Here is a 13,753-nt window from a genome sequence, read left to right as displayed (position 1 = left end):
CCGTTACTTTCAAATCACAAAAAAGTTCAGGGATTAAAGAGGTGGCTTCAAGGTTAAAACGTCTTCCAGTTCTTTCTGAGGACACTGGTGTGATTCACAGCTCCAACATAATGGCTCACAGCATTCAGTCATTCCCCTTCCAGGAGACCCAATACCCTTTTCTGGCCTCTATGGGTACAAGGCTTGTAATAGGTACACAGAAATGTACACAGATATACAAGCAGCCAAAATACCCATATACACAAAATACTTTTTAAGAAGTTAAAACCAAGGTGATCATAATGTGATTAAAGTTTGCTTCCTCCATGTCCGAAGAGGTGCATTGGCATTCATGTTAACCAGTATGTTCATTTTTTTCCTATCAAAACTAATTTATTAATCAACTCCTTGAAGGCTTGTTTTACTTGTTGATTTCTCAAGGTGTATATAAAAGGGTTCAGCATGGGAGCAATTGAGGTATTGAGAAGAGCCACTCCTTTGGTCAGTGATGCTCTTTCATTTGCAGAAGGTTTGACATACATGAAAATGCAGCTGCCATAAGAGATGGAGATGACAATCATATGAGAGGAACAGGTGGAGAAAGCCTTTTTCCTCTGACTGGCAGATGGGAACCTCAGAATGGTGCTGATGATGCAAATGTATGACAAGATCACTAAAGCCAGTGTGAACAACAGAGTAACAAATGCAAAGTAAAAGCCTATTGTCTCTAAAAGCCATGTATCTGAGCAGGAGAGCTGCAGAATGGGGAAGTAGTCACAGCAGAAGTGATCAATGATATTCGAAGCACAAAAGTCTAACTTGAGAAATAACATGAGCAATGGAAAGATGGTCAGAAACCCTCCCATCCATGAGGTGAGGACAAGGAGTGTGCAGACTTTCTGATTCATGATGAGGGTATAGTGCAATGGCTTGCAGATGGCAACATAGCGATCATAAGACATAGCGGTTAGAAGAAAGAACTCAGACACTCCCATGGAGATGAAGAAAAATAACTGAGTCAGACAATTGTTATAGGAAATGGTCTTGACTTTAGTGATTATTGCCTCCAAAAATCTAGGAATGGAAACACTGGTGAATATAATTTCTAAGAAGGAGAAATTCCGGAGGAAGAAATACATAGGAGTCTTTAACTGGGAGTCTAGCAAGGTGAGAGTGATGATGGTTAGGTTTCCAGTGACACTTAATATATAAGCAATAAATAAAAAGATAAAAATCACAACCTGAACTTCTGGTGTGTCTGATATGCCCAAGAGCACAAATTCATTGATCATAGAGTGGTTTTTCATGCTGTCTTATTTTCCAAAAATCTATTGATTAAAATTTTCAAATGAAAATTTAATGTAAGAGAATTAAATGTTGATATTACAATATCCAATGAAGTGAAATGATATCTGCTCACTCCTATTAAACAGAAAAATCATCTTGTTAAATGGAAAAATATTTGTAAATATATGTATAAAGTCCCTTCAAAAATGATACAGAAAACTCTACATACAGTCATAATTTCTATATGTGTAGGATACTTTTGAACTATAGATTTATGTGACAATATTTTAATAGTATCTTCATTTTCAGTATGAAACAAGTTTTCTGATTTCACATATTATATGCTTTCAAGACTGAATATATAACATTTGATTTCAATTCTGTTACTATTTCAAAATTTCTATAATTTATTGATAGAAACCCAAGCATATTTAGTAAACCTAAATGCTGTCATTGTTTTTTTCAACCTTAATACGTGTTTTTTATATATATTTTTGGTTATGAGCCTAGCCTTTAATGGTTGAGTCATCTATCCAACCCAGTATGTGTTATTTTTAAATGGCCAAGGAAGTAAATGATTGTAAACCCTGAAATGAGACTAGATATCTTTTATTATAAAACAATTAAAACTGGGAGATGGTGACACAAGCTTTAAATCTCAGCACTCAGGAAGCAGAAGGCCAATCTTTACTAGTTCAAGGACAGCCTGGATGTTCAAGCCAGGGTTACACAAAGAGACTCTATCCTGAAACAATTAAACAAGCAAAAAAATAAATAATGATTCGTGACAATTAAAACATGGACCAGGGAAAATAATTAAGCAGAGCAAGAAATCAGTTACGATTTTCTATAAATTCAGAGACATATATTATTTTACATTTTTTACTAACTTTATTTGTGACTTCACATCTAAACTTTCTTGAGGACATAAAAAACTCATACAAATTTTTTATCTCTAATTGTAATAGTGCCATCTTTCTCATAGAATGATTAAAATTATCTATAGGATTTGTGTTCTCAAACCGCAGAACTCTATACTGTAACCTATATGACTTCTATCAGCCCTATTCTCTCCTGATAGTAACAGACATCACAGAGTCTGTGGTGTTGTTCCACTTTCTGTGCTGTGCAGTTCAACAAGTTATAAGTACTAAAGTTGAAAATAAACATTATTCATCATTCTGTTTTAGTCTTCTGAGTCTCCCTGTTTTTTCTCTTTAAGAATATACATCTTTAGGGTTGGGGATTTAGCTCAATGGTAGAGCGCTTGCCTAGCAAGTGCAAGGCCCTGGGTTCAGTCCCTAGCTCTGAAAAAGAAGAAAAAAATATACATCTTTTCCATCAAAATGTCATCAAAACTGACAGATAACTGTTACATGATTTACACAATACTTAAAATACACTAAAAGTAAAATTAACATAATTAAAATATTTAAATAATAATTTGAGAATCCTTGCTTTTTCCAGTAAATTCAACCTTTCAATGATGGATAAAAATGCATTTCTCCACAAATATCAAACACACTGTTTAGTATATATGGTCATATCACTCAAATATAAAGTCTTACAGTAGTCAGACATGCTGCCACTTAAAAACATAAAAGTACACATATTCGAAATATTCTTCAGAAGACAGTTTTGTCATTTGCTCTTACCTCTGTTTATTGTACTGAATCCTGCTACACTAAAAGGTACATGTGGAATGGCTTCTAAGGTTGCTAACAGTATGCCTCACTTAGAAATGAAAATAAATGTACCTTTAATCTTTTTTATCATTTATCAGAAACTGGGTGTGCTATAAACATTATTGTCATCCTTGTAATTCTTTAAGAAAACGAAGCAACTGATACTTTTTTAAGACAATAGAAGGTGAAACATTTTGCAGGTCTCTGGATAAGATAAAATTAAAAATTGCACAAACATAAATATAACTTTACCTTCTCTAGACAGTCTATAAATCCCTGAGACACTGAACTAAAGACAAACTTAATGCAAGCAGAAGTTCAAGACATGGATGCAGGGATGTCACCACACATCTTTCTTAAAAAAACAGACAATATAAAGATAGAGAAAAAGTGTATCAATCAACTGATAACATCCAATTTGGCTTCCCTTTGGTCAAGCAACTTTCTTAATGAATGCATGGACTCAAGTCTATGCCCAGGAGATAATTTATTCTCAATTCAGTTGGGATTAGTTAAACCCAGGACTAAACTGCCCTACAATAGTATACTCTTTGACAGTTTAACTGATATTTTATAATTAATATGTTCTGCAACTGCAGAGAAGAATTGGGAAATCAAAGGAGCATTACATTGATTATCTTCAAAAGTTGAGATTGTGTCTTGTTCTTGTTTTTTTATTTTATAATTTCAAGACTGATATTTGCTCCATCATATGAGATCCAGGGCTACAACAATGTACACAAACCTACTCTTGCCCTAACATTTTCTTCAAGTCCTTTGAGAAATATAAAGAAGATATCCTATATTATGCCAAACTGTAGGTATTAAATAATGATACATTGAGATATTTTATTGTTTCTTATGTACTTTACTGTATCTTATACAGTCTACAAGTACAGAAATGAGATTTTTACTACACAAAATATTCCACCGACTTCATATTTTGTTCTTGTTCTTTTAGTGAACATTGAGTAATGAATGCAATATTTTTCTTTTTTCTTTTTTATTGGTTATTTTGTTTATATTTCAAATCTTATTCCCCTTCCCTCCACAAACCCCCTATCCTACCTCTCCCTGCCTCTATGAGTGTGGTTCCCCCACCCACCTGTAGGGTTATGGTGGGTGTTCCACCAGAGGGCTCAGCAACTACAGGTGGGACACAGGAGTTGACTAGACTTACCCCACTTTGTAGCTTGGTGGATGTTAGGGAAGCCACAGAACACCACTCCAGGGGTAAGGAAGGGAAGCCTGAGGCACTTGAGGCACAGGACCACCAGAGGTGGCTTGGGCCAGGGCTATCTGGTTCTCAAGCTCTAGGGCATTCAGGCACCTCTGGATGCCACAGAAGAGCTAATAATGGAGTAGGGGTCCATGGGCTGGATCTAACCTAAGGTTGAAGGAGAAATGAGGGGTTCTCTGGCTGGTCCCATGGGATAGCCATTGCCTTCTTGGTATTGGGCTTGGCTTGGCTTGGTTGTAGGGCAGCCATGGCTGGGAGCACAGGGAGGCCTCCTATAGGAGATTAACTGGGGGCTCTGTAGGCAAAGCCTTCTTTGTGGCTCCCCATGGCAGATCCCAATAAAAAGAAGCAGTCCATGGTTTTAAGACATTCATTGTCATGGCAGAAAGTGGATGAGTAAAGCCATACCCCACTTGTCAGGGTGGACCTGAGATTAAATACCTTTTGCAGGGAGAAGAGTCTGGGAAGAAAAATTCATTGGCTAAGCCTTTCGGTACTTCATTAAGATGGATATCTGTCTTCAACCTATGCAACCTATAGTCACATCCTCTACCTGTGGAGAGGTTTAGAGTATTACCCTTACATGACTGATGGCCACAAATCTATGGAGGGGTGTGGCTAGTGACAGGGGCCTGGATTCCCAAGAGTCGGGCAAAAATGCCTACCATCCCTTCAGAGTTACCAGGGTTTCTAGCATTAGCTCAACTAAGAACCAGGCTGCCTTTCATGGTCCCACTTCTCCTCTTTATTTTTTTAAAAAAGAGGTGTCACTGGAGTGACGGTGTCATTTCTAGTGAAAATTTTGGGTGGAATTCAAGTATACAAAAGAAAACACTACACAGGCCACAGTGATAGCACAACTAAGCCAGAGGGGTAAGGAGGGGTGACGGTGAGGTGTTGGAAAGACAAGATTATTTAATCAAGTAATTTTTCCAAGAGTTGTACAGTTTTTGAGGGTATTAAAATTGATTTTAAACATTTGATTAATCTAGATTAACATCATGTTTTCTTCACTATCATGCAACTTCCCCAAGTTTAGTAGCCATTTGACTTTGACAAGAGAGTTCGTCTATAGTCCTCTGTGTGTCTCAGCTGTCATCTGTGATCTCAGCATGTAACTTGGGAGTCTGTAGTCAGGTGAGTTGACTGAAAGAAGGCAGCTTTATTGTCCCAGAAAGTTCTGAGGAGATGAATCTCAGCTGGATCTGTGGGAATTGCACTGTAGATAAACCTGTAGAGTAATCACAACAGAGGAACAGAACCCCAGCAGGGGGATGTCTGTATAGGTTGGGTAGTGTGTGTTAAGCCTGTAATGGTTTGTTGGGAGCACATCATGGTCTGCTGTTATGAAACTAGAAAAGCAAGGGTGTTTGAGGAACTTGGTCATGGAAGGCTTCCTTTAAAGCTGCTTTGGATAGCTGAGGAAGAGATTAAGATGTTAACTATGCATCTGAAATAGGCAGTAACAGCTTGTCTGTGAAAGGAAACTGGTTGTTAATTAAGGATTAAATAATGGTTATCAGAATACTTGGTTTGACCTGTGGGAGTTGATTTTAAACCTTAAAAGAAATTTAAACAAATTGAAATATTTTTTGGACATAAGTCACAAATGTTAGGGAGAAAATACACATTTAAATAAGAAGCGTGAAAATTTTGGGTTAAGAAACATGAACACTAACCCGAATCCCGTGGGAGGGAGAGGTAAACCTTCAGAGGGGCAGACACGCCTGGGAAGCCAGAAGAGACTACATTCTGCCCACATTTCTGACTCCAGAGGAAAACGCCTAATGCCATCTGGGACCCTGGTGCACAGGATCCCTGGGAAAAGGCTGCACAGGCCCTCCTGGTTGCTGCCCTCACGGAGAGCTCAAAAGCAGCCCCCCAGGAGCAACTTCAGCCACAGGACCACAGGTTAAGACCAACTTTTCTGCTCCAAGAGACCTGCCTGGTGGACTCAGGACACACAGAGGCAAAATTCCTCTTGCACTGGACACTTCCGATTTTTACCTGGAGCCCCAGTCCACAGTTCCCTGCTCCCAAACACCTTGGGAGAGAGAGCTCACCGCCCGGACAGGTGGACAGGTGGGAACTCCTGAGACTGCAGAGCGGGAGAGACCACCAATACTGCCCACCCCTGCCCACATCCCTGGCACAAGAGGAAACTGTATAGGGTCTCTGGGAACCGGAAGATAGGGGCACTCAAGTGGCAGGTTGCCTGCAGTCCAGAAACTGCCCAAATATGAAGGGACCCAATCAAAAGCTCCCTGCACCCAAATCCCGTGGGAGGGAGAACTAAACCTTCAGAGGGGCAGACACACATGGGAAGCCAGAAGAGACTAGACTCTGTCCACATTTTGTTGTGAGAAGATTACTTTCTTGCTTTTCCTAGGGTGTAGTTTCCCTCCTTATGTTAGAGTTTTCCATCTACTATCCTTTGTTAGGCTGGATTTGTAGAAAGATAAATTGTGTAAATTTGGTTTTGTCATGGAATATCTTGGCTTCTCCAGCTATGGTAATTGAGAATTTTGCTGGATATAGTAGCCCAGGCTGGCATTTGTGATCTCTTAGAGTCTATATGATATCTGTCCAGGATCATCTAGCTTTCATAGACTCTGGTGAAAAATCTGGTGTAATTCTTATATGCCTGCTTTTATATGTTACTTGACCTTTTTCCCTTACTGCTTTTAATATTCTTTCTTTCTTTTGTATTTTTTGTGTTTTGACTATCATGTGATGGAAGAAATTCCTTTTCTGGTGCCATCTATTTGGAGTTCTGTATGCTTCTTGTATGTTCATGGACATCTCTTCCTTTAGGTTAGGGAAGTTGGATTCTATACTTTGTTGAAGATGGCCCCTTAAGTTGGGAATCATCGTTCTCTTCTATACCTATTATTCTTAGGTTTGATCTTCTCATTGTTTCCTCAATGTTCTAGATTTCCTCAATGTTCAGAGTTAGCATCTTTTTGCATTTTACATTATCTTTGTTGGTTGTGTCAATGTTTTCTATGGTACCTTCTGCCCCTGAGATTCTCTCTTCAATCTCTTGTATTCTTTGATTATGCTTGCGTCTATGAACCATGATCTCTTTGCTAGGTTTTCTATTTCTAGGGTTGTTTCCCTTTGTGACATTTTTATTGTTTCTATTTCCATTGTAAGTCCTGAAATGTTTTGTTCAATTCCTTCACCTGTTTGGTTAGGTTTTCCTGTAATTTTTAAGGGATTATTGTGTTTCCTCTTTAAGGGCTTATCCTTGTCTACCTGTTCTATATTTCTTTAAGGAGGTTATTTATGTCCTTTTTAATGTCCTCTATCATCATCATGAGATGTGATTTTAACATCCAAATCTTGCTTTTCTGGTTTGTTTCGATATCCAGTATTTTCTATGGTGGAAGAACTAGGTTCTGATGATGCCAAGTAGTCTTGATTTCTGTTGCTTAGGTTCTTGTGCTTGCCTCTTGCCATCTAGTTATCTTGCTGTCTCTGGCTGGAACTTGTCCCTCCTGTGGGCCTGTGAGCCTGTGATCTTGGGAGTGAGAGTGCTCCTGAGGGACGAGCTCTCTCAGGGTAAGTTTTGGGTCCAAGAGCTGTGGCACAGCCCCAGGTCTGGGTGCAGATGGAAACCAGAGGGTCCTGTCCTAGGCTTCCCTATGGTTCCAGCAACCTACATGCTCCCTGAGTTTCTCTCCTTGGACAGTCAATGGAGAGAAAGTTGTGTCCCACTTGTGTGCTGTGAGTTTAGGAGGGAGAGTGCTCCTGGCAGACCAGCTCTCTGCAGGTAGGTTTTATGTCCAAGGGCTGTGAGACAGCCCCAGTTCTGGGCTGAGGTGTGTTTCTTGTATGCAGCAGAATAATGGATCCTGTTTATGTATCCAGTCTGTTAGCATGTATCTTTTTATTGTTGGGTGATGAGGGGATAGGGGAAATGGGAAGGTAGGGTGGGTGGTAGATAATTAACACTCAGAGGGGGCTTCTTCTTCTATAGGGAATAGAGGAAGGACTTATGTGAGGGGGTACTACATGCAGAGGAAGGGCTAATATTGGGCTATAAAGTGAATAAATAAATGCATTAAATTAAAAAAAGAAGCTGAAAGGGTACATTGATAACACAGGCATTAAGATTAACAATTAGTAAATGGGATATCATGAAGCTAAAAAGCTTCTATATAGCAAAGGACACCATCATTTGAGCAATATGACAGCCTACAGTATAATAAAAACGTCTATACAATTATACATCTGATAGAAAGTTAATATATATATAATATATTTAATTTTTAAAGAAGTGAACACCAGGAAAACAAATAACCCAATTTGGAAATGTGTTATAGAAATAAAAGGAGTTCTCAAATGATAAAATGCAAATGCCTGGGAATCTCTTAAAGAAATGTTAAATATTCTTAGTCAAAAGGAAATGACTTTAAAACTAATTTGACATTTCACCTTACAGACCCACACATAAATCCACACGTGTATAATCACTTAATTTTTGATAAAGAAGACAGAAATACACAACATTAAAAAGTACACATCTTCAACAAATGGTGTTTGTCTTATTACTCATCTAAAAGAATATATATAGATCCATATCTACCATCCTGCACAAAACTCAAGCCAAATCGGATCAAAGACTTCCACATAAAACCATATACACTGAAGAACTTCACATAAGAGAAAGTGAGAAATAGCATTGAATGCATAAGCATAGGAGATGACTTCCTGAATAGAACACCAATGCAGTGGCGCAGCCGTGAAAGAGATACGTTCTTTCATTGCTGGTGGGAGTGCAAACTTGTACAGCCACTTTCAAAATCAGTTTGGCTGTCCCACAGAAATTTTTGAATCAAGACAAAGCTATACCACTTTGGGGCATATACCCTAAGATGCTCCATCATAACACAAAAAGACTTGTTCATCCATGTTCATAGCAGCTTTATTCGTAATAGCCAGAAACTGGAAACAACCTAGACATCTCTCAACTAAAGAATGGATGAAGAAAATTTGGTACACTTACACAATGTATATTACTCATCTACTTTAAAAAAAAAGTATCACGAGATTTTCAGGCAAATGGTTAGAACTAGAAAAAAATCATTCCGAGTGAGGTAACCCAGACCCAGAAAGACAAACATAGTACATAGTCATGTACCTGTTGCTCTACATCCTTGCCAGCATGAGCTGTCCCTTGTATTTTTTTAATCTTAGTCATTCTAACAAATATAAGATGAAATCTTAGTCATTTTGATTTTCATTTCCCTGATGGATAAGGATGTTGAACATTTCTTTAAGTGTTTCTCAGCTATTTGAAATTTCTCTACTGAGAAATCTCTTTTTTAGATATTTACCCCCATTTTAAAATTGGAGTATTTGATTTGTTAATGTCTAGTTTCTTGAGGTTTTTTTATACATTTTGGATAAGTGGATATTAGCTGTTATGTAAATGATAATCAAGCTGCAATCCATAGACCCAGAGAGGTTAGTTAAAGAGGAATATTCTAGCAACCAGACACATGGATCTCCTTGAGAAAAGGAAATGGGTTTTGTGGATGGACTGGAGGTGGGTGAGGACATGAACAGGAAGCATCAAGATGGGTGTGGAATGAAGGAAGAGAGTGCCAGGAGAAACAACTGAAACTGGGGTCATAAGGTGTGTGGAAACCTAGCATAGTGAAAACTTGGAATCTATGAGGATGACTCTAGTGAGGACTCAGCATATGGAGTAATTGAGGATATGGAGTCTGAATTGGTCATCTTTAATTGCCAGGCAAGGCTTCACTGGTTGCTATGGGTTGCATTCAGTTAAGTTGTTAGCGAAGGAGGACCCATGGAGACTCCTAAAACCAGGATGGTGCTAGGACAGAGTGCTACTTTCTGCAAACTGACACCACCTGCTTTCTGCAAAACTTAGGCTCCATTGCAAAAAACAACATCCACAAAACCCACTGGAAAGGTCAAACCGGTGTCTGCATAGAACCTTCACCCTGACATTCTAGTCTCTTTGGTAGGGGAAGGTAGTCTGCAGGATATGGATAGAGAATCCAGGACACCAACCCAGCCACAAATCTCTCGACCAACCATCTGTTCTGCTGGAAAAATTGCTGGGGCAATGGTGTCACAGACACCATGGAGTGGCCAACTAATGTTGAGTTTAACTTGATATCCATACTACAAGGGGAAGCACATGTCCTGCACTGTCTAGGTGGCCAGAATCCAGAAACTAGATATCCTAGAGACCTAGATGGGGAAAAATCAATGAAATGATTCCTAATAATATTGTTATACTCATAGATTGGTGCCTTCTCCAGTTGTCATCAGAGAGACTTTTTCCAGCAGCAGATGGGACTTGAGCCAAGATCCACATCCAGATATTATATGGAGACAGAGTCTAAATTGGACATCAGGGAATCCCACAGAAGTAGGAATCAGAGGGGATGGACACCATGACAATGTGTCCCAGTGAATCAACTAAGCTGGGCTCATATGGGTTCACAGAAACTAAAACAATAAACACAGGGCCTGCAATGGTCTATACCAAGTCCTCTGTGTATGTGTTATGGCTGTTAGCTTGATGGTTTTGTGAAACTCCCAATAGTAGGAGTGAGTGTCTCTGACTCTTTGTCTATTCTTGGAACTCTTTTCCTCCTATTAGGTTGCCTTGTTGAGCCTCAATCTGAGGTCTTTCACCTTGCCTAATTGTATCTTGTTTTGTCCTATTTGGGTGCTATCTCTTAGAGGCTTGCTCTTTTCTGAAGGAAAGCTAAGGGGGGAGTATATCTGGAAAGAAGGGAGGTGGAGAGGAACTGGGAGGAGGTGATGGAAGGGAAACTGTAGTCAGGATGTATTATATGAAAGAAAAATAGTTTTTAAGTTTTAAAAAAGTATGTATGGGTAATCCAGGGGGGAAGAGCCTAAATGGAGATACAGAGAGGTATAGCAGAAATTCAGGATAGATGAAAAACTGCATATTACTGTATACGCTAATTAAACAATCCTAATTTTTATTTCAAATGGAGAAGGTATCTTGCTGCTCCCAGAAGCTATAGATTGGGGGGGTAGACTATTCCGGTACCAGCTGCATACTGCCCTGAGAGTTGTTGTCTATAGAGTCCTAGAGCTGCATATATTTTGAATGCTAATTGTTCTCCCAAAAAACTGTTTGCACAAAGGGTCTGCATGTGGCTTCTGAGAACCTGCCCCCAGTTGGTCCTGGTTGGTTAAAAAAAAATACCAGCAGCTAATAGCTGGGAAGGACAGACAGAGGCAGGATTTTAGGATGTCCTGGACTTTGAACCGGAGTAGAGAAAGAAGGAGATCCGACATGCGAGGAGAGTGTGGAGAGAGGAAAATCATGGGGTAGAGAAGCAAGGAGAGTGCTCTGGGCTCTGGGTCAAGAAAGTGTGGTCTAGACTTGGAGTTAAGAGCAGTCAAGATGGAACATGGAAGTGATTAAGTGATAACTCAGAATTATCAGTGGAAGGTAGATTCTAGCATCATGGAAGCTAGACAGTCACCCAACTATTGTGCTGCTTAAGGCATACTAAAATATAAAGGCTGTGTGTGTGTGTGTGTGTGTGTGTGTGTGTGTGTGTGTGTGTGTGTGTGTGTTATTTGGGAACCTTGACGATTGAGGCAGGTAGCAAACCATGAGATGGGATTTAATAATTATTTACTTAATTCAACAGAGTCCTCTAGAGGCTCCGAAATAGTAAAGTCTGTTGCAATTGATCCTGATACCACGTGTTTTACAAAAACCACAAATAGAAATCAAGCTGGAACTAAACTAATCCTCCCTTTTGGCTAGTGTTCGTAGTCCTATTCAAACTTCTGGGGAGAAAAACTCATCAACAGCCTTTCTAAATTATAAAGCCAGAATGCAACCATACTGTGAGATGGTAAGGATGTTCCCACAGCTGCAATACCGGTATGACTGTTTTTGAGGTAATCAACTACTCTCTAATTGTATCTGAGATACCATGGGAGGGAATACATACTTAATCATCAAAAGCTTATGGTTAAGGTGTCACAGCTCCAAGGAGGGATTTACTACTGATGTTTTGCTAAATGGACATATGCCAAGCTGCCCTCTACATGTGTAGTTTTTATACTGATATAGTGCTGCTCCTATCCTTGATCATAGATGCTACATTTTAGTGGGTAATGGTAAACAAAAAGATTTGCAATTTAACAAAGTGCTAAAAATAAATGATTGTTGAGTCCTTAACAGTAAATAGTACACAAATATTACCACCCACACAGGAAACACAGAAGAAAGGACAGAAATGTGAGGAGCTGTCCGAGGAGCTGTCCTCACAGAGATGTGAGGAGCTGTCCGAGGAGCTGTCCTCACATATGTGAGGAGCTGTCCTCACAAACTCCATTACAAGATGGCACCGGCATCCGGCAGAACGCACCTAGTAAAAAGGGCAATACGCAGGCGCCTGGTAACGTCCCTACTCAAAGGGACACGTACGTTTTGGTACGTCATCTGGCATAATTGGCAGCGACCAGTCAGAGAGTGACACGTCCTAGGCGAGGATAGTTTCCTATATAAGGGACGGTTATTCCTCACTCTCCGTCTCCGCATTGTAAGCTTATGCTCTCCCTCTCAAGACGCATTAAAGCTTTTCTGTAGTAGGATCCTGTGTGTGCCGCGTCGTTCCTGCTGGCGAGACGTAGCGCGGGACACAGAAAGACTATAGCAACTGGAATATGAAAGGAATTCTGTGAAGCACAATCTTCTGGATATGACATGATTGTTGAGCATGCCACAGAGCAGTGGCAGCTACCTATACAAGACTCACATCAAAAATTCAAAAGATAAGAAAATAGAACAGATATATTTAGGAGAAAGTAGGCAGTCAGTGGGAGTGTGATGGTACAAGGTTTGAAGGGATGAATATGATCACAATGCAATATAATACATACATATATATAATTTCATATAACATATATATATGTATATATATATGAAACCCACAAAGATTAAAAATAAAAGAAAAACACCAATATTATCAAAAACCTTGTACAGGCTCGTTTTGTGTGTCAACTTGACACAAGTTAGAGTTATCACAGAGAAAGGAAACTCCCTTAAGGAAATGCCTCCATGAGATCAAGCTGTTACACATTTTCGTAATTAGTGATCAAGAGGGGAGAAGCCAGTCCATTGTGCATGGTGCCATCCCTGGGCTGGTCGTCCTGAATTCTATAAGAAAACAAGCTGAGCAAGCCAGAGAAAGCAAGCCAGCAAGCAGCATCCCTCCATGTCCTCTGCATCAGCTCCTGCCTCCAGGTTCCTGCCCTCGTGTGAGTTCCTGTCCTGATTTCCTCTGATGATGAACAGTAATATGGAAGTGTACATTGAATAAATCCTTTCCTCTCCAACTTGCTTCTTGATTATGATGTATTTGTTCAGGAATACAAACCCTTAGAAAAACCTTATAAAAGTTATACCTTTCTCAAAGTTATAATGCTGCCATAGAATCCTTAAAGACACTAATATTTGTAAATTTCATATGTATACTTCTTAACAATTCTCAAATTTGGTAGAATATATTTTTTAAAGTAT

The 13,753-nt window shown here is 39.4% G+C and overlaps 1 protein-coding gene across 1 annotated transcript; it reads right to left on the bottom strand.

Moving 5' to 3' along the window:
- Window positions 1-347: 347 nt before the first annotated feature.
- On the bottom strand, window positions 348-1,286 carry Olr906 (olfactory receptor 906). The gene has a single exon (NM_001000706.1). It carries the CDS (start codon window positions 1,284-1,286, stop codon window positions 348-350), a length of 939 nt encoding a protein of 312 aa, NP_001000706.1.
- Window positions 1,287-13,753: the final 12,467 nt, after the last annotated feature.

Source organism: Rattus norvegicus, chromosome 7 (assembly GCF_036323735.1).
Source record: "Rattus norvegicus strain BN/NHsdMcwi chromosome 7, GRCr8, whole genome shotgun sequence".
Taxonomy (NCBI): domain Eukaryota; kingdom Metazoa; phylum Chordata; class Mammalia; order Rodentia; family Muridae; genus Rattus; species Rattus norvegicus.
Note: the sequence above shows the minus strand (reverse complement) of the source record. Positions and strands in the feature narration are given on the sequence as shown.